This window comes from Octopus bimaculoides, chromosome 7 (assembly GCF_046866305.1).
Source record: "Octopus bimaculoides isolate indiv1 chromosome 7, ASM4686630v1, whole genome shotgun sequence".
In the NCBI taxonomy this organism is placed as follows: Eukaryota; Metazoa; Mollusca; class Cephalopoda; order Octopoda; family Octopodidae; genus Octopus; species Octopus bimaculoides.
This window is the reverse complement of record NC_142934.1, coordinates 66,104,635-66,127,001: the sequence shown is the minus strand read 5'-3', so window position 1 is coordinate 66,127,001 and position 22,367 is coordinate 66,104,635. Positions and strand designations below refer to the sequence as shown.

At 37.0% G+C, this 22,367-nt stretch overlaps 2 protein-coding genes across 6 annotated transcripts in view; one reads left to right on the top strand and one right to left on the bottom strand.

Annotated features, from left to right (window-relative positions):
- LOC106872834 (putative protein phosphatase 2C T23F11.1) overlaps positions 1 to 1,392 on the bottom strand; it is a 228,587-nt gene extending 227,195 nt beyond the window's left edge. The window contains exons 1-2 of one of the 5 annotated variants that reach the window (XM_089355465.1): positions 1,009 to 1,392; positions 502 to 865 (exon numbers count right to left, since the gene is read on the bottom strand). The gene's annotated coding sequence lies outside the window, so the exon portion shown is untranslated. Of the gene's footprint in view, positions 1 to 501 lie in introns of all 5 variants that reach the window. The other 4 variants (XM_089355466.1, XM_089355467.1, XM_052969735.2 and 1 more) reach the window with 4 other exon arrangements.
- A 239-nt stretch (positions 1,393 to 1,631) lies between these two features.
- On the top strand, positions 1,632 to 20,070 carry LOC106868891 (small integral membrane protein 20-like). The gene is made up of 3 exons (XM_014914351.3): positions 1,632 to 1,847; positions 14,968 to 15,024; positions 19,914 to 20,070. Exons 1-3 carry the CDS (start codon positions 1,733 to 1,735, stop codon positions 19,952 to 19,954), a joined length of 213 nt encoding a protein of 70 aa, XP_014769837.1. The 5' UTR covers positions 1,632 to 1,732; the 3' UTR covers positions 19,955 to 20,070.
- The last annotated feature ends 2,297 nt before the right edge of the window (positions 20,071 to 22,367 follow it).

The following is a 22,367-nucleotide window of genomic DNA, read 5'->3' as shown; positions in this document are numbered from 1 at the left end:
AAGGGGGAAAGAAAAAGAAAAGAAATAAGGGAAAACGAGCCTTTCCGTTTCCCAAGAGATGAGTGGGGATTCCTAATCCGAAAACCTCTTCCTTTATTTTATTTCCCCTTAGGTTAGATGATAAAATGAATTAATTTTATCAGGATTCGAACTGTTTTATATATAAGTAATCAGTATTTATTTCGAGATAAGGTTATGTTTTAGGATTTTATTTAATTATTTGTGAGCAGCTTCTGTTATAATTCCGTTGGCATCTTTATGGTACTTTCGGTCAAGAATCGAAGCTGAATGAGAGATATTCGCTTTAACTACAAACTCACCCAATTCCCGTGTATATTTATTTCTAAAAGCTAAACCTCCCTAAATTAATATTTGAAAAATAAAGTCCACTTCCTTTACATAAAATAAACTGAAGGAAGAAAAGGGAATGCGAATAAATGAAGATATAACCGAAAGTAACATAATAACATGAAATTCAAATAGATCAATAATTTGTCTAACCTTTAATTTTGGTTGCTGACTATCCAATAATTCATTACTTTTGTTATTCCGTCGAAATTATAAGAGTTTCTCAGTTTATAAGTTGACGACTTTTCGTGAATAAGATAGGAAATCTGTTGATTTTATCGATCGACCGGTTTCATAGATATATTTTTTTAATCCTTTTGCTGTCGTTGTTGTTGTTTGTGTTAATGATAACGATGATGGTACCGTTTCGCTGCTCTTAACACCGGATTCCTCCGATTTTCGATTTTACTTTATTGACAATATTGATAACTTTGATTTTAGTTTCACTTGTTTTTTTTTTCTCTCGGTTCTTGTTTATTTTATATCTTTGTTGAGGCGTACACTTCTAACTGCAAGTCTGTTTTATGAAAGGAAAGAAGAAAGTAGTAAGAAATGATAGTTAGATAACCAGCCAGAAAAATAGATTTATGTGTGACAGATACAAATAGATAGCTTTATAAGATAGATACTCCAAAAGAAAACTATTATATTCCAAACTACCTATTTCTAATCGGAAGAATTTGCAAAAACCAAAAGACGCACTTCATGCCAAACTGTTAGAGTGACGATAAGTAGTTGTCAATCAGGTATTGCTATTCTTATTTACTATCTTGTATGGTAACGGATCCTTGAAATAGCTCTCAGTACCACTGTAACCTTCAACCAATTCAACAGAAAAGCTGCTTAAAGATGGAGAGGAGGGGTGGTGAAGAAAGGGATAAAGAGAGGAAGCTAGAGACAAAGAGAAAGTGAGGGGGAGAGAGGGTGGGAGCGGTAGAAATGAAATAGAAACCGAAGGCGATAAAAAGAAGTCGACGCTGATCCCTAAATATAATCAGATATCACATAGTTTCAAATTTTGGTTATAATTCAGATTTTTTAAACAAAGTCCAATTAAGAAGAACGAAAACATTCTTAAAATAATTTCTTTAAAATTATGTTATAATATGGATACACGTGTGAGAATATTTTAAATATCGATTTATTTATTTTAATAGGATTTTACGTTTGACATACAAAACTAAAAACAAAATATGTAAACATGCGGGTCGAAGGAATAACGTAGAAAATAAAAATAAAATCTGAAAGTGCGGCTTTCTGAAGATAACTCTGATAGCAATTAACTAGTGAGAGAGCTATCACTTCCTGTTGCTTTCGTACCACTTCCGGTTACCTGAAGCTTGTAAACAAGAATCCTCATCGCTTGCAACAGACGTCTTTTGACATGTTGCTATTGAAAGGGTGGCGATACGCCCTTGTTGTTGGTAGTTTAGTGGGTCTTACACTAGCTGCTGCTTATCCTATTATTATTGATCCATATTTCAACCCCCGTAAATGGCGTAAGTGGTTATTTATATACATTATATATAGATGTATTTCGTGCTAAAACTCTAGCAAATACTAACTTCTGTGTTTGTTTTTTTTTAATAGTAATAAATGCACCAGGAAAAAAGTAATAATAAATAAATTGCGACATATGATGAGAAAGTAACTACGACGGTCTTATTTACCTTTGCAGAGGAGAAAATTATGGAAACATTACACTAATTGTCAGTATTAATCCTTTCTACTATAGGCACAAGGCCTGAAATTTTGTGGGAGAGGACTTGTCGATTATATTGACTTCAGTATTTCACTGGTACTTAATTTATCGACCCCGAAAGGATGAAAGGCAAAGTTAACCTCGGCGGAATTTGAACTCGAAACGTACTGACAGACGAAATACCACTGAGTATTTCACTCGGCGTGTTAATGATTTTGCCAGCTAATCATAAAATTGTATATTAGTGTTTGTTTTTATGTATGTTTATGTTGTGTTTTGTATGTATACGAGAAGCAAGATAGTTGCGGCATAGCTCCAAGTTTTTCAATCTCAAATTTTGAATATCAGAGAAATCTGTGAAACCAGTTAAGCCTTTAAAAATTAAAAAATATAAACGAACCCCTGTGCATTTTCAACTTCAACACACACTATAGGTACTACTAAAGCAGCGCGGACCCGAACGCGCAGTCGCGCGTCCGCGCTAGCTAGTCTTGAGTGGTCGATCCTAACCCTAACCCTATCCCGCGTGTGCAAATGAATACGTGTTTAGGGTTAGGATCGACCACTCACGACTAGCTAGCGCGTTCGGGTCCGCGCTGCTTTAGTAGTACCCACACACTATATATATATATATATATATATATATATTTATATATATATATATACCGGAGTAAGCACATAAATGTGCAACAAGGTGGAAAAAAGAGTACTCAAATACCAGAGGTAGAGTAATATGCTTTATTTAAAAGCAGCAGAAATATAACAAAAGACTGTTACTCGGAGTTTCACGTTCCCGTTCATCGGACACTTTTGTTACAAAAATCTAACAAAACTGTCCGATGAACGGGAACGTGAAACTCCGAGTAACAGTCTTTTGTTATATTTCTGCTGCTTTTAAATAAAGTGTATATATATATATATATATATATAGTGTATGTGTGTGTGTTACATAGAGATAAAATTGTATGGTTGATTGGATCGACAGTACGCTGGCCATGTGCCCATAGCAGAAATCATTATAAATAATAACGTTGTCGTGTCTCAGTGTACCTTGATTCTTGAGATACGTCTCAGCTTTATTCCTAACAATAACACCTCAAACACACTCCAAACTATCCTTTAACTGTAATTGTTTACTCCCAGGTTAGCCTCAATTCATTTGACCAATGATCAAACGCGTTCCAACCGTGACAATTCCAACTTTGCTGTCTAGGACCATAATAGCTTTAATACAACTATCTTGCTGTTTTAAGAAGGTTGAATGCGATTTGACGTAATTTTGCTGCTATTTCTAGCGAATAGGTCAATCACATAGGTTCCTGTTTTAACGCTGTTGGCTCTCACAGGGGAAAAAAATACAAAATTTTTCGAAATTCATAAGTTATTGCTACCTGTCGATAATAACAAAATGTGTTTAGATATATCTGAATAGTATCGTCTGTAGATGAAGAGATTATTATAATCGGCAGGAATTACAGAGTGACCCAAGAGTTTGAGGTTAAATTAAAGCGTTTCACACGGTGATGACCTTTGATAGGTGTTATGCACATAACTCTCGGTCCTTGGATTACAAGGTAACATCTGCCGGTTTTTATAATAAAATACATATACTCATGTACTGAGTTTTGTTTATCTTGTTTGTTCCACCAAGTATATAGAAAGAGTGCGAAAGAAATTGGCAGACAGATAAGTATATGTTTAAGTATGTTTAGCGTAACATTCCAACTAGGTCACCTAAAGAAATCTGGTATTCCTAACCTCAAAAGCAGTAGTACCATGCTATATGGATTTCTGTTAGGCAGAGGTTGTTAAAGAATGTGCACTGTTAGGTTACATTGTGTCGTGGAAATGATTGTTTTGGTTCTAGTTCAACTTGAAGAACACATTTTCAGTTGTTTAGAGAAAGAGCGAGAGAAGGAAGATAAAACAAGCGGACAACCGCATTTATATACATGTGTAGATAACAATATACTCTGCTAGTCAATTACATGCTGGAGATTACCGAGCTGAGATCCAAACCAATTAATATATTGATGCATATACGCACGCGCGCATACACTCGTTTTTGTGTGTTTACAAAGTTCGCTTTGCAAACCACGTGGTTTCGGTTCTGTACAATTCTGCAGCACCTTCACTAACTGCTTTCTACTATAGCCCCAAGCTAACCAAATCCTTGCAAGTGGGTTTGGATGTCGGAAGCTGAATGAAACCTGTCGTATATGTATCGATGTGAGGGCTCATAATTCTTTGTCTTGACATCCTGCACCATGTGTATAATCGCGCATCACCTCCCAAACAAGCGATGTCATTTGTTCGCAGTCTTCCATGGTAACATGTTCAGCCATTGTGCTGAATGTATTCGAAGGCCTAGCGGAAATAAACATTGGACTGCTTAGAAATTAATGATAGCTGGTGACAGTTTGGGCACTATTCCATGTTTAAAATTGCCGCTTTAGTCTGGCAATAAACTCGTCGTGCTCAAATAAAGTAGCAGCATAAAACTTGCAATTGTGATCTGTGAACATAGAGCTTTGAATGATTATTTTTACTTTCTTCCTAATCATATCGGGTGTAATTTCACTTGAATATATATATAGCAATAAGAAAATGGAGGGGAATATGAGGTACTCATCAACTTGTAGACACTGTATTCCGTTGATTAATCTGTTTATTTTATAACCAAAATGACAAAAAGTACAATATACAGACACTTATGACATACCATGTCATATCAACAATTAAGATTTCAAATTTAATGGACATCTAGCAATTGGAGAAGGGACAAAATCTTACACGCATACATACATACATACATATATATATCCTTCAATACATCTCAACGCTTCTAAAACAAACTTTGTTTACTTTCATCGTAAGTTGTATATATATATATATATATATATATATATATATACACACACACACACTAATGTATAACCATTTTTGTCTTACCTATACATGCTTCCCAACCACATGGTTTTGGGTTCAATCCGATTGCACATCGACTTGAGCGAGTGTCTTCAACTATAGCCCTGGGCCAACCAAAACCTTGTCAATGAACTTGGAAGATGGAAACTGAAAGAAGCTTGTCATACATTTATGTGTGTGTGTGTGTCCTTGTATCAATTGTTACAAACGAATATCATTCATTTCCAGTATTCTACGGAAACATGTTACATATTGCTTGGAAACAGGTATGGATTGACAACAGGAAAGGCATCCAACCATAGAAAAATCAGCCACAATAAACTCCATTCAATCCATGCAAGTATGGAAACGTGGACGTTGAAACAAGGATGATTTTATATAGTCAGCAGAAGTTCGCCATTACCTTCTGCAGGAGCCGCATGGAGCTTAAGTGTTTCACTCATAAACACACATCATCCTGTCTGAGATTCGAACCCGCAATCCCTCAACCGTGAGTCCACTGCTCTAACCACTAGACCATGTGCTTCCACTTTCAGACTATATAGTGCTGCATTGTTTAATATACTTTTAAGGTGGCATGGTGTGATTTTATAAGAACTGGCTGTTATTTCTAGTAGATTGAGTGACTGTGAAAAGCACAACCACCACCGCCACCTCGTTTGTTGTTGGTAATTCTAAAAATAGTAACACTCTCACTAAGCCTTGAGAAGCTTGTTTATCTCTTGGTCAGTCCTGTTCAGGCTGTCCTATGACCAAAGATGATCCAGTTGTGATCATATCATCTCTTGGTTGTGTGATGAAGAAGCTCATTTTGCAACTACATGGTTCCTGGTTCAGTCCCACTGCACAGCACCGAGGGTAGCTCTACTATAGCTCCGGGCCGACTAACACATTGTGAGTGGATTTGGAACACAGAAACTGTGTGGAAACTAGTTATGTGTGTATCCTGCTTGATAAGCGGTGCTGGTTTGTTTATTTCCACACAACTTGGCAGTTCGGCTGAAGAGACTGATACAATAAGTCAGTGCTCCAGCATAGCCACAGTCCAATGACTAAGTCAAAAAGCTCAAATATGGTATACAGTATACCCTTCCATTTTTTATAAGATAGTGGGGTGTTATTTGATGGAGATTATTTGACTGAGATTTGGTTTGGAGAATTATGGGTCAACAAATGAAGGTTACATGGTCTACTAGAAACAGCAGCTAAATCCACCCACCCCCTTCAGTACTACTCTCCCCACTCCCCAGTTGAGGAATTCTTGTCTTGCAAGATACCTGGTGATCCTGTTGGTGCTGGTACCTCATAAAAAGCACTGGTTCCTGTGCCGTATTAGAAGCACTGGTGTTGGTTCCACATAAAAAACATTGGTAATGGTGCTACATAAGAAGCACCCAGTACACCCTGTGGAGTGGTTAGCATTAGGAATGGGCCACTGGTACATAAAAAGCACCATTCAAGTATGGGCGTTGCTAGTGCTGCCTGACTGGCTCTTGTGCCGGTGGCACGTAAAGAGCACCACTCAAGTGTGGTCAATGCCAGTACCGCCAGACTGGCCATCATGCTAGTGGCATGTAAAAAGAACCCACTATACTCTCGGAGTGGTTGACATTAGGAAGGGTATCCAGCTGTAGAAATCTTGCCCTATCAGATTGGAGCCTGGTACAGCCTTCTGGCTTGCCAGTCCTCAGTTGAACCGTCCAACCCAGGCCAGCATGGAAAGTGGACGTTAAACGATGATGATGATACATGTGTGTGTGTCTGTGTTTGTTTATATCTACAATTGTATGTACAAAGAGGTTGCGATAGGCAATGAATCATATTCTCACTTGCACCTTCAAAACCATTTGCTTCAATGACGTATCTGTGTGACCCATGCAGGGATAGGAAAATAAATACACACACATACATGCATATCATCTTATATATATGAGAGGCTTCTTTCAGTTTACACACACACAAGTGTAGGGGGCCAGTGCTAATCTATGTATGCTGTAGCTTTCTGTCAATGAATAAATTCTAGAGGTCCTAGTACATTGCTTTACTCAGGGCTTATATTTTTGTTAAGACATTTCTGGGCATCTAGCTGTAAAATCATTCAACTATGAAATGGAGTTGGTAACTATTGAAGTAGGCAAACATTCACTATGGAATTACAGAAATTTCTTTTCATTGGATTTCTTTCTTTTTCTTTTTCTTTTTTTTTTCTTGTTACTATTTGGAATTTTGATTGTTAGTTGGAACCATTTTACTTAACTTACATTGCTAATAATAATAACAATAATAATCTTTTCTACTAAAAGCAGGAGGCCTGAAATTTTTGGTGAGAGGACTAGTCAATTACATTGACCCCAGTGTTTCACTGGTACTTAATTTAACAAGCCTGAAAGGATGAAAGAAAGGCAAAGTTGACCTTGCAAGAATTTGAACTCAGAACATAAAGACAGATGAAATGCCACTAAGCATTTTCCCCAACATGCTAACGTTTCTGCCAGCTCACTGCTTTAATAATAATAATAATAATAATAATCTCTCAAATCTGTGAGAGACAATTGTATTACATAGTCAAAATTTGTAGACTCTGCTGTGACTTCTTAGGTCAAAGTCAGCATCACAGATACAATTACAGGTCAGGCAAGGAACACCACTTGTTGGTATAAGAGTAAATGTCTTTCAGTGTCTCTCACAGTTTGCCCCTGAGGCACTGCATGCTTAACTTACATTACTGATTTTCATTTGTTAAACCACAGTTGTCACAACACATATCTTCCTTTTCACCCAGAAGACAGTCATGCTAATCATTAATTTTATTTATACTAGTACATGACCCGTCAATAAGGAAAAAACAATGCTATGTTTAGAATAACATTTCAAATTAATTCAGCTATTGTTTGAGAAATACACAAAAGATATAATTTGATAATATATTTACATATTCTTATTTATGCAAATACTTTTTACATAGGCAAATACTTTTTACATACACTATTTCCATGTAGACAACATTACGCATAAGTCTTCTTACATTTTCATTATGATATCTACTTGTTCCTGATCTGGTAAATTCTTTTTGATCAGCAAATATTTTAAGATTCACTGGATCCCCAACTCTGCTAAGAGCGACATATAACTGGCCATAAGTAAATACGGGCGCAGGCATGTATATGCTGCACTTAGAAAGGCTTTGTCCTTGACTTTTGTTTATAGACATCGCGAAAGCAGGTCTCACTGGAAATTAGCGTCTTTTCAAAGTAAAGGGCAAATCTGTATCAGATGGTTGCAGAATAATGCGGGGAATGAAAAGTGTGCATCCTGCATCAACACCAGTTATTTTACTTGCATTGGTCATATTATTTGACACCAATAATTCTCTATAACGTGCACCATTGCAGTGCCCATTTCTCTGATCTAAGTTTCTTAGCAACATTATAGGAACACCCATTTTTAATTTGATAATGTGAGGTGGCATGCCACTTATATTAAGAGAATTCAGAAATTCAGGAAGATAGGGTGCAGGTTGTTGATCTTCTGCAACAGAATCAATACTCTTCAGAGTATATGTCTCACCTGGAAATTTCTGGATTATGTGGTTATTTAGATTGTCAACTTCTTCATTCTTTGTTGTCAATATTGCTTGTGATGATAACCATTAGGCATCGTTAAAATTAACCTCTGAATCTTCATAGACATGGTTGATCAAATCCTCCTTGCTGTTGACTTGAAATTGCTGAGGAATCTCTATTACATCATCATATAATTGTCTTTGAACATTGGGGATTCTTCCATCACCAATTTGCAATAACCAAACTGATTGACATGCCAGTCGAGCTTGAGAGGTGGTGGTATCATTGCAGAGACAGTTTTGCACTCTCATATTAGTGGTGAGATGAAGTACTTTGCATTTGTGCAAATTACAGATTTTTTTCAAACATGCTCCAATTAGAGAAGGCCTTTGTGCTCTTCGAACCACTGGAAGAATTTGACAGAAATCACCACCTAAAATTATCAATTTGCCACCAAAGATCAAATCATTGTTCATTATATCCTTCAGTGTTCAATTCAGCGCTTTAAATAGATAACGATGACACATAGGTGCCTCGTCCCAAACAATTGAGTGTGCACTGAGTTTTTTTCCCATAACTTGGTGACAGTTTATTGTGGATAGCAGGTATAAATCCAAATTTTAAATATTCCTCTGAATATGGACGATCTTTTTTTTGCTTGAATCAAGCATGAAGAGATTTCAGTTCAAGCAAATTTTTTCAACAATTTTTTCAAAAAGATTTCAGTATAAACTTTCGGAAAATATGCTCAAAAAGAAACAAAAAGTTTTCCGTGAATCTTCTCAAATGCAAAAGCCTTTGTATCAATGATGGAAGTTTTATCTTACCTTTTTGCTGAATTCACAAACTGACTGGTGGGAATAAAATGACCTGTTAATTTTTATCTTTGTTCATATATATATATATATATATATATATATATATATATATATACGTGTGTGTATATGTGCATTGCCAGTACCATAAATCTCTGTCTGTCTATCTATCTATCTGCCTGTCTGTGCCTCTTTCTCTTCCTTCACTGACACCACTCCTTACTTCCACTCCATTTCACACCATTTATCGCCATACTCTGCAGCACCACATTTTTCTTGTGTACCTAGATTTTTGTCAAGAGATAAGAGTCAATACTTTTAGACACACCTGCACACATAAGTCTGTCTCCTGTTTACTTCTCCATAGGGAATGAAGATGCCATTGCTTTCAGTACTGACCAGTTCTATACTACATACACTCATGCACGCAAATACAAACACATATACACATGCGCATTTGTAATTACCTACATGTTTTCACATACCACTAAAATCAATTACCACTAATTACCTACATGTTTTCACATACTGCTAAATCAAAGGAAATAAGCTATTCCCTCTTTAGTGACATCAGATCTTATGAATATGATGAAAACGACCTGTTGTCTCTAAAGTGTCCAAAATTTGATAAAATTGTCCACAGAAGGGATGTAAAGAATTTTTTTTTTTAATAACTCATTCTCGAATTGCCCTTTTTCTCTGTTGGTATACTAAACATTGTTTAGAAACGGTATAAATTCAACATAACCCTATGCATGCCTCTCCAAAATATTACCATGCCCCACATTGGGAATCATGGCTCTATCTAATTACTGATGGCTTCGCCCAGACGGATACAGTCAGGCATCACAATACTTGTATCTTATTTACACAGCATGAGGTATAAAAATAACCAAACTTTCTATTTCATTCCCTCTTTTCCTCTAATTACTGATGGCTTTAGACAGACGGATGGATGCAGCTCTTATTATAGTATAAGATTTAGGGTAAAAGATAAACAACCCCCTTCAGTCATGAATGACTGTGGGATTGCACCTGGGAAGTTCCACTCCGAGGCACAAGTGTGGGCAAGGTTGTTTATGGAAAACCAGCAGTCACCCATGCATACTACTCTCCTCTCTCCACACCACTGATGTTATCCAAGGCAAAGTCTGATACAACTTGGCACCTGTGATGTCATAACTCATTTCTACAACTAAGTGAACTGGAGCAACATGAAATAAAGTGTCTTGCTTAAGAACATAACACACAACCTGATCCAGGAATCAAACTCACTACCTCATGGTCGTAAACCCAACGCTTTAACCAATGAGCCATGTGCCTTCACCCTTATATATATATATTTAACGTGACAGTTATGGATTATTACCCAGTAGGCCACACTGATGAGGCTCAGGGTTTAAATACCCAAAAGCCCAAACCTGGTTTGTGGATATTCCTAATTGCATAATATTTTTATCTTGTACTATTAAATGTTTTAATTCTTTCTGTTTTTCTCTGTTATCTTGGTGTGGTATGGTGGATTAATTTAAGACTTTAGCTCTTATTTCTAGCAGGTAAATGCTTGTTAAGCATCATTACGCTTTGTGAAAATTTATAATTCATAGCTATTTAATGCTATTACATCTGCGATCCACCTATGTTACTGCTGGTGATATCATCAATTTTAAAATTTATCCACAGATGATATGAACAGTAGTGACATCTGATTTCAAATCTCAGTGTTTGAATGTTTTGCTTATATATATATATATATGAGACAAGGTGTATGTACGCTGCTATATATATATGTATAAATAAAACAGAATGGGACAAGGACACAAAACATCCAGATAGACGATACAGGGAAACAAGGACAGGTCAACTGTCTGGATGTTTTGCATCCTTGCCCCATTCTGTATTATTTATACACACACACACACACACATATATATATATATAGTTCTAATTATATATAAAAAAAATTTATTATTGTTTGACTTGATTTATCATATTTGAGTGAGATAAATATATTGAAGTCTTAGATAAATAGAACAGTGCACATTGAATAAGCATCCAATGCTGTTGCTAAGATATGAAGCATGAAGTAGTTAGGTTTCTCACTGGTTATATAATATGAGATAATGCTAATCATTTAACAAACAATATCAAATCTATTTAATCTTCAATGAGAACTAACAAATACTACCTTCTAGGTGTGGTTTTCTAATTTATTTTATATTTATTAGTATTATTATTGTTTTGGCCTTGAGCCAAAATATGAAACCTTTATTACTATTATTGCAACAAACTGGCAGAAATATTAGCATGCCAGACAAAATGCTCAGCAGCATTTCATCCATCTTTATGTTCCGAGTTCAAATTCTGCTGAGGTTCACTTTGCCTTTCATCTTTTCAGGGTTGATGAACTAAGTGCCAGTTAAGCACAGAGGTCAGTATAATCGACTGCCTCCCCACAAAAAAAAATTTCAGGTCTTGTACCTATAATAGGAAGGATTATTATGATTAAGATGGTGAGCTGGCAGAAATGTCAACACACCAGGCAAAATTCTTACCAACATTTTCATCTGGATCTACGTTCTGGGTTCAAATGCTGGTAGGGTTGACTTTGCCTTTCATCCTATCATGGTCTCTAAAATAAGTACCAGTTGAGCACTGGGATTGATGTAATTGACTAGCCTCCTCCCTCGAAAGCTTCAGGCCTTTTGCCTATGATAGAAAGGGTTATTATTATTATTAATAATATCATTTAAGGCGGCGACCTGACTAAACCGTTAGCACGCCAGGCAAAATGCTTAATGGCATTTTGTCCATCTTTACATTCTGAGTTCAAATTTCGCCGAGGTCAACTTGGCCTTTCATCCTTTCAGGGTCGATAAATTAAGTACCAGTCAAGTACTGGGGTCAATATGATCGACTTTCTCCATCCCTCATATATTTCAGGCTTTGTGCCTATAGTAGAAGGGATTATTATTATCATCCTCATTATTACGATAAAGGTGGCAATCTGGTAAGATCATTAGCATGCTGGGCAAAATGCTTAGCAGCATTTCATCTGTCTGTAAGTTCTGAGTTCAAATTCCGCCAAGGTTGATTTTGCCTTTCATCCTTTTGGGGTCGATTAAATAAGTACCAGTGAAACACTGGAGTCAATGTAATCAACTAGTCCCCCTCCAAAAAAAAAAAAAAAAATTCAGGCCTTGTGCCTATTATAGAAAGGATTATTATTATTATTATTATTATGACAGTGAGCTGGCATAATTGTTACTGCACTGGACAAAATTCTTGGTAGCATTTCATCTATTGCAGCAACAATTCTCAGTTCAAATTCTGCCATGGTCAACTTTACCTCTCATTTTTTACAGTTGATAAAATACAGTATCAGTCAAGTACTGAGGTCAATGTAATCAACTCTCTTTTCCCTTTAGAAAAATTGCTGAATTTTTGCCAAAATTAGAAAGAGGTATTATCATTATGGTCTCATGAAGCAGTCTTGAAAAATCATTAGCATGCTGGACAAAATATTTAGCAGCATTTCTTCTGTCTTTGTGTTCTGAGTTTAAACTCTGCCAAGGTTGACTTTACTTTTCATCATTTCAGGGTCAATAAAATAAATACCCAAAACTTTCAGACCTTGTGCCTATAGTAGAAAGACTTACTACTATCACTACTACTACTGCTATTATATAAGTGCAGGCATTAAGAAATTTGCTTCCCAACAAACACATGGATCTGGTTCAGTCCACTGCATAGCACCTTGAGCAAGTGTCTTCTATAGACCCAGGCCTACCAAAGCCTTATGAAGGACACATTGATGATATGTCCTAAATACCACTAAAAGAATGAGATGATTACAACTTGAATGCTTTGATGATAAGTTTGCTTGATGGAGGTTGACTTGTGGTTAAACAACCAGCAATAGCAACAATTCCATGTGGATTAATAGCTATATTTACGGTTATATATATACACACATATAGTTTGCTCCCAACCACTAAACCACATAGTTGTGTTGGTCCTACTGTGTGAGACCTTGGGCAAGTATCTACTTCTTTAGCTTCAGGTCAACCAAAGCTTTGTGAGTAGATTTGGTAGAGAGAAACTGAAAGAAGCCTGTCATATATATATATATATATATATATATATAGGCCTGGCTTTGTGGTAAGAAGTCTGCTTCCCAACTGCGTGGCTCCAGGTTCACTGCATGGCATCTTGGGCAAGTGTTTTCTGTTATAACCTGGGGCCAACTAAAACATTGTGAGTGGATTTGGTAAATAGAAACTGAAAGAAGCCCATCATATATATTTCTGTATATATCTATGTGTGTGTGTCTTTGTGTCTCTCCCCCCATCAGTGCTTAACAACTGGTGATGGTGTGTTTACGTCCTCGTAACCTAGTGGTTCGGCAAAAGAGACTGATTGATTAAGTACTAGGCTTTTAAAAAAATAAGTCCTGGGATCAATTTTTTCGACTAAAACTCTACAAGCTGGTGTTCCAGCATAGCCACAGTTAAATGACAAACAAGTAATTGAATAATGGAATATATATATGTGCGTGTGAGTTTGTGCATGTGTGTTATTGTTTCTATGTTGTGTAAGTTGTAAACGAGTGTCACCGTGATGCAAGTGGTGTTCTTCATTTCCAGTATTCCATAAAACCAGGTTTGATCATGGGGAAATATGACTTGGAAACAAATGAGGGTTGGTGACAAGGGGGGACATCCAACTGTAGAAAATACTCCTCAAAAATATTCCATCCGACTCATGCCAGCATGGAAAATTGGCCGTTAAAACGTGATACATACACACACACACCACTTTTTAATGCTAACAATTTATTTGACGCGGTCTATAAATAAGGGAGTGAACTCTTCATAAATACAACTCGACGTCACTGTTCTTAGAGTGCAGTACAAGGTACGTTACTCTATTGGTCTTTGCATCACTTCGCTTGCTGGAAAAAAAATGATTTTTTTTTTTTTTTTTTTTCCAATTGTAAAAGATGAATTCGTACAAAAATTTGCCGACCAACGTACACAACTTGAATTAGCTAATATTATTAGAATTACAGTTCTTGCTTTCTTCTAGATTGTGAACTACCATTGAGGGGGTTTTTAACATCAAATTGCAAGGATAGTTTTAATTAAGCTAAATTTTTCAACTCACTTTATCACACTTATTATTTTACTTGTTTCAGTCATTTGACTGTGGTTATGCTAGAATACCGCCTTTAGTCGAGCAAATTGACCTCAGGACTTATTCTTTGTAAGCCTAGCTCTTATTCTATCAGTTTCTTTAGAACTCTCGGGGAAAGGGGGCTTTTCCCTCAGTCTTATTGTTGGTATTCATAATTAAGTGTCACTATTTTTCTCTGTCGTAGTTAAAACTTTCATTTTGGAACCAAGTGGTTTCAGGTTCAGCCCCACTTTGCAGTTCTTGAACCGACCACAGCATTGTGAATGACTTTAGAAGACAAAAACTGTATTAAGCGTTTTGTATATGTCCGTTTGTTTTTACCTCCATTTAACTATATATTCATCTAACATATGTTCATATATATTGAAGTATTTATGTATGCACACTTATATGTTCATATATATTTTAATTTCAGAGGAATTACAAAAAGTTGCAAGAAAAGGAATCGACAGAGAAAAAACTCAGCCTGGAGGTTAGGATATAATTGTCTTTATTTATTTTCATCTTTTACATTTCTCCTAAATCTCTTGTCTGTTTTCTTCGGGATACTTCTCTTTCCCCTTCTGTCTTCTTTCTTCAATCTTTTGCTATACACATACATATATAAATGTGTGCATTAGTCAAAGAATGAGGGACAGTACTCAAAACCTCTCAATGATCTCTCAGATTGCTGAGGTTGATGTTGTTAGCTTACAGCTTGAACATTGGTAGGTTTGGCTTCATTTTAATTTTCAAAGCTTCTATGTGCTCATTCAGCCAACTTGAAATTGCAACAATGTTTGTATTCTTCCATCTTATAAAGAGAAGGACACAATGAATAATTGTTGTTGGCACTCCGTTGCTTACGACGTCGTGTGTTCCAGTCGATCCGATCAACGGAACAGCCTGCTCGTGAAATTAACGTGCAAGTGGCTGAGCACTCCATAGACACGTGTACCCTTAACGTAGTTCTCGGGGATATTCAGCGTGACACAGTGTGACAAGGCTAACCCTTTGAATTACAGGCACAACAGAAACAGGAAGTAAGAGTGAGAGAAAGTTGTGGTGAAAGAGTACAGCAGGGTTCGCCACCATCCCCTGCCGGAGCCTTGTAGAGCTTTTAGGTGTTTTCGCTCAATAAACACTCACAACGCCCGGTCTGGGAATCGAAACTGCGATCCTATGACTGCGAGTCTGCTGCCCTAACCACTGGGCCATTGCGCTTCCACTATAGTGAATAATACACTCAGTGAAAAAAATTAAACTGCTTGCACTTAAGTAGAAAAGCTAAACAACAACAACAATAATGAATATATTACTAGATACACTGTCTGAAGAAAAGAGTATGTATCAACAGAACACCTTTTAATCAAGATTGTCCTTGGGCTAAACAAAAACAGTCTTTAATCCCAGGCTACTTTTCTGGGCAGTGAAATCCATTAAAAATGACAACGGGAGAGAGGAGTGAGATGAGTAATGCTGGATTTTGATGGTATAAATTCTGTTTAGATATATCAACAGAAGATGTAGGGGAAGAACTAGAGGAGTGAATCTACTTTTTCTTCATTTCATGATTTTCTATGGTCCATAGTACAACAGGTCTGTATAGCTCTTATCTTCTTGGTAACAGCCAAATAAAATTGGCACGCTTATTTTTGTGTTTGGGAATGTGTAATTTAAGGATAAGGAAACAACACACAATATGTAACTTTTAATACAATGGAATTCTAGAGAAGAAGGGTACACACACACACTGTTTAGCATCAAACATATATATACAGTGTGCAATGGGTAAATTATCACCATTTTATATTTTTAGTTTCGCATATGTTTTTGATTTTGTCAACTACACAGTATAGTAGGGTCAGTTGGGCACCCTCTGTGAGAAAAACAGCACCATGACGCAATTCATTCTACCAGAAATTTGGAAACAACATGCTGTGCTGCTTGGTATTCACGCCCAAAGCTCCAATATAAACATTTTAGAGTGTTTGGGTGTCAATCTGAAGACTTGCAGAAGATTCGGAAAGCATTGGATGAATCTAATGGTGATTACAAAGGTACAGCAGCTTGGAAAACCCACTATGATCATTCTGATAAGAAAAGAACTTCTGAATTTGATGGTGAGATCCAGGACATGAGAGGGTCAATTTTTATCCCAAGACAACAAGAAAGATCACACTACAAAGCTTTTGAACAAACTCAAGCATCCCCTCCAACCAAACATACTTTGGTTTTTCTCAGATAAGAAAAATTTCTGTCAGGATCAGATGGTGAACATGGGACAACCGTTGATTTGCCATGTCCCCAAAACATGTCCCGAGAGTGATAAAAATCAAACATCCAGTCAACATCATGGTGTTTGGAGTGATCACTAGTGATGGTGATGTTATGCCTTCATTCATCTTCCTACATGACCTCAGACTCAACACAGGGGCCTACATCAAGTGCCTGGAGGAGGTAGTGTGACCCTGGGTCAAGAGAGTGGCTGCTAGAAGACCCTATGTCTGGCAACAGGACTCTGCACCTTGCCACACAAGCAGGAGAATCCAGTCATGGTTGTCAGACAATGTCTGTGACCACATCACCCCTAACACCTGGCCACCTAACTCCCCAGACTGCAACCCCCTTGATTACTATGTGTGGGGCACAGTTGAGCGAGAGACAAACAAAACTCCTTATAACACCAAAGATGAACTGAAGGCAAGGATTATGGCAGCATTCACCAACTTAAACAAGGAGACCATCCAGAAGAGTTGCAGGAAATTCCAAAGTCGTCTGGAGGCCGTGGTTGAAGCCAATGGTGATTTTATTGAATAAATTTACCCTTTAGTATTTCAAGATATTTTTGTGTAATTTTAGTAAATATATCTGCTAAAATGAGATGTCAGTGTTATTTTCATTTTTGCGTAATTTAGCTGACAATTTATTCACCACATCCAGTATACATCATCATCATCATCATCATCGTTTAACGTCCGCTTTCCATGCTAGCATGGGTTGGACGATTTGACTGAGGACTGGTGAAACCGGATGGCAACACCAGGCTCCAGTCTGATTTGGCAGAGTTTCTACAGCTGGATGCCCTTCCTAACGCCAACCACTCAGAGAGTGTAGTGGGTGCTTTTACGTGTCACCCGCACGAAAACGGCCACGCTCGAAATGGTGTCTTTTATGTGCCACCCGCACAAGCCAGTCCAGGGGCACTGGCAACGATCTCGCTCGAAAATCCTACAGGAGCCAGTCAGGCGGTACTGGCAACGGCCACGCTCAAAATGGTGCATCTCATGTGCCACCCGCACAAGAACCAGTCCAGGGGCACTGGCAACGATCTTACTTGGCTTGCCGGGTCTTCTCACGCACAGCCCATTTCCAAAGGTCTCGGTCCGTAGTCATCGCCTCGGTGAGGCCCAATGTACGAAGGTCTTGCCTCACCACCTCAGCCCAGGTCTTCCTGGGCCTACCTCTTCCACGGGTTCCCTCAACTGTTAGGGTGTGGCACTTTTTCACGCAGCTATCCTCCTCCATTCTCACCACATGTCCATACCAGCGCAATCGTCTCTCTTGCACGCCACAACTGATGCTTCTAATGTTCAGCTTTTCTCTCAAGATACTTACACTCTGACGGGTATTCACATTGACATTACACATCCAACGGAGCATACTGGCTTCATTCCTTGCGAGCTTACGTATGTCCTCAGCAGTTACAGCCCATGTTTCACTGCCATGTAGCATGGTTGTTCGTACGCATGCGTCATACAGTCTGCCTTTTACTCTGAGTGAGAGTCCCTTTGTCGCCAGCAGGGGTAAGAGCTCTCTAAACTTTGCCCAGGCTATTCTTATTCTAGCAGCTACACTTTCAGCGCACCCACCCCCACTACTAACTTGGTCGCCCAGATAGCGGAAGCTATCGACTACCTCTAGTTTTTCACCCTGGAATGAGATAGAAGTTGTTTCCTGTTTGTTTGCAGTCTTTATTGCACCTGAACATCTGCCACAAACAAAAACTAACTTGCTAGTTAACCTGCCTTTGATGTTGCTGCACCTCTTATGTGTCCATAGCTTGCACCAGGTACATCTTATAGAGTTACTACCTACTCCTTTTCTACATATATATATATATATATTAATGGTTTCACTTAGGCATAGCAATCTGTTGTTTGAACATATCCATCAGGGTAAAGTATTAGTTGAATACAGAATGTGATATATAATGGAGAGCATGGAAAAGTGGACATGAAAATGATCATGATGATGATGATCACAACGACAAAGTAGTAGTAGTAGTAGTAGTAGTAGTAGTAGTAGTAGTAGTGTTTGTTTCATTTTGTTTTTACACATGTTTTCCATTCTTACTTGGGTTAGACAAATATGTTACTAAGACACTGCCAGATACCTTTCCTTTTGTCATCCCTTATTTGTTTTTTCTAATAAGGGATCTCTTATACCATGTGGCTTTTAAGGTGTGGAGTGAGTTGATGGTTTATTGACAAGAGGACTAACAACAATAAAATCACTTGTCACAACCTTCATGCAAGCAATCGCTGATGTAAACAAGCAAACACACACATACACACATGTGATGGCACCTCCTTCAGTGGTTAAGCCAGGACTACATTAGAAGACACTTGCTCAATGTACCACTCAGTGTATGTGTTTGTATGTGAATTTATGTAGATGGCAAGCTGGCAGAATCATTGTCATTCTGGACAAAATGTAATGCTTAGCAGTATTACTTTCAGCTCTTTTGCATTCAAATGCTGCCAAGGACAACTTTGCCTTTACTGACATTGCCTTAGCCTGGCAACGGTTTTTGTTGTTAAAATGCAGGAAAGAAATAAAAGAAACATGTATAAATAAATAGATAAGTAAAAAAAATCGTTACATATTAGTATTTAAGTGAAACTGTACTCAGTATGATTAAGGAGAGTAAAAATAAATATTTTTAAAGCTGTATGCACACAGATTACTAGTGAAAGTTTTAGGTTGCCACTTTTGTTATGCATGACAACTTCAATAAATGTTTTTACATTACGTATTATATTAATAGCAAATTAAAACTTGAAAGAGAATGTGAGAGACATTGCAAATGAAAATGGAATACTCTGCAGTGAATGCAATGAATATTTAAATTTGTGATGAATTAGACGCAGTGAATATTTAAATGTGCAAGATTTTGGAGTTAAAAAAATTCAATAAACTTGAGAAATTGAAATCATAGGAAATTTCTTAGAACATGAATTTATAAAAATATTTCCATATGGTCAACCCTTTAATAATTGCTTTCTTTTTTTAGTAATCGTTACATACTTCATTAACAAGCAGCTTTCTCCATTATAGTATAGATAATGATTTTTATTATATTTTAATTTTCTATTGCAGGAATGAAAGTGTGGACAGACCCATTTGCAAAGAAGGAATGAGAAGGGAAATAACTCAAAGAATGTGTGAAATGTTAAAATGTATTCAGATATGACTGTAGTGGCAGCTATGCAGGTTGTTTTGTATTGTTAATAAATCAATATTTATAAATTAACAAGCTGAAAAGTTTTTTGATTTATTCTATGAAATAAATAATACATTAAATTAATGGATCAGTCTGCTAGTAACAGCAGCCAAATCACCTTTAAATCCATCATTAGGAAGGACTTGTTTGATAATGTACTTCTATCTATATATAAAATGACAGGATTACCATGGATGGAATGTCTTTGATTGTAAATCTACTCTACAATAATTGATTTTGAAAATAAAGAAGAATTTATTAAAATGACTTTGTCATTATTAAGTTGGTATAAGACAGTGAGCTAGCTGAATCATTACTTTGCCAGACAAAAAGCTTACCAGCATTTATTCTGAGTTCAAATGCTGCCAAGGTCAACTTTGCTTTCATCTTTTTTTTTTGGGGGGGGGGGGGTCTCAATGAAACAATTACCAGTTGAGCACTGGGATTGATGTAATCAACTATCCCCCCTCCCACCAAAATTTAGGCTTTATACCTACAGCAGAAAGGATTACAAAACTGGTGTTTGGAACAAATTAGCATGAGACTTTGATGGGCAATTTTCATTTAGATCCCTTTAAAACAAGGAGTTTGCATCATAAACCTGGGGATAGTCTCAAGGGAGCTGAAATAAAAAATGGTTAAATGCAATTTGAAATTTTCTCTCTTTTTTTACAACTCAACTTCTGCATTCACTGTATTTCTAGAATGTAATTGATTCATAATATGGAAGTGTTGCCAAAATAGTGATAGTCACTTTCAGTTTGTTTTTATGAGATTATATTATGTTTTTTCCCAGTTATTTTACATGTGCCAAATGTAAGGTGAACCTTAAGACTGTTTATACAATTAGTCCAGAAGTAATTCCAGAAAACTTTTAGGATGCTAAGTTTAATGCACTATACAGCTTAACACAACAACTTGATTCTTGGGTATCTTTAGTTAACTTAATTGCAAGCATTCATATCAAATCATATTTTTCTGCAAATATTAATTTACACTAAGTTCAGGAATACATTTAAGATGTAGGCAGAGATTCATCAGAGCTCAGTCCTCAGCCTTTCCTGTTTATTATAGTCCTACAGGTCATAACAGAGGAGTTCAAAATTGGTTATCCATAGAAATCCTATATAGGATCCTCATCCTCTCCAATGCCTAGTCCACTTGACCATACACATCTCCCTGTCTCTGTCCCTTCCCTGTCACATTTTCACCATCTTTCTCACCTCTGTGTCTCTCTCTATCTGAAGTAGTCATGTTTTTATTCTAATGCAAGACACATGTTCTGTCCTTCAATACTACTAACCCCATTTGAGGCGTTTTGTCCTGCAAGTTACTTGGTGATCCCATTGCTGCTGGTGTCATGTAAAATGCACCCAGTACACTCTGTAAAATTGTTGCATTAAGAAGGGCATCCAGCCAACGAAACTATGTCAAAACAGACAGCAGAGCTTGGTTCAGTAATCTGACTTGCCAGTTCCTGTCAAACATTCCTACCTATGCGAACATGGAAAAACAGAAGTTAAATAACAATGATTGCATCTTACTACAAGAGACCTTGGCTTAATTTAGTATGTGCATGAAAAGCCTGGAAATCATTTTCATTATCAATACTCCCTGTTATACAAATTCTCTTCCACATATATCTCTCACTGCTTTATTATTCACTAGCAGAAACACCCGGCGTTGCCCGGGTTAAAGAGAATAATGAAATCTAAAAACACTGTCTAGACTACGCAACCCTCAACTGTTAGTAGCTACGATACCATATTTCTACATTAATAACTCTCCAATCCATGTCAGCATGGAACATAGATATTAAGTGGAATGCTAGAAGAAAGTTTTCAACTCATATGTATATAAAGTAAATACACGTAATTCAGAAACACGTTTTTGTGTATCTTATTTCGTAACCAAACAAACAGGTACAGATTATAAATAATGAAAGGCCAATTTTGGTGATTCATTTGACAGAGGTAGTAGAGAGACAATGCGATGATAAATCTGAGGTTGGATCTTGAAAGTTTGGATGAATGCTGCCTCAGTTAAATCTCTTGTGGTTCCAAATGATGTCATCTGTAGTACAGCATCGTATTGTCTAATTTTGTTTTGCAAATGTTAGGAATCTTGGTCAGTTGATGATAACAGTTTCTTCAATAGCTCTGGAGGTTGGGGATTGTGGAATTGTTGGGAATGTTTTTAACTTTGGTGTTATATGTATTGCTTGAATTTCTTTGACATATGAAATATATGTATTTTCACTGGGTTTGTAAAAGAGAGTTGTGTAGCTCTCGAGTTTTAGGGATTCACACAGACAGACAGACACACATTCT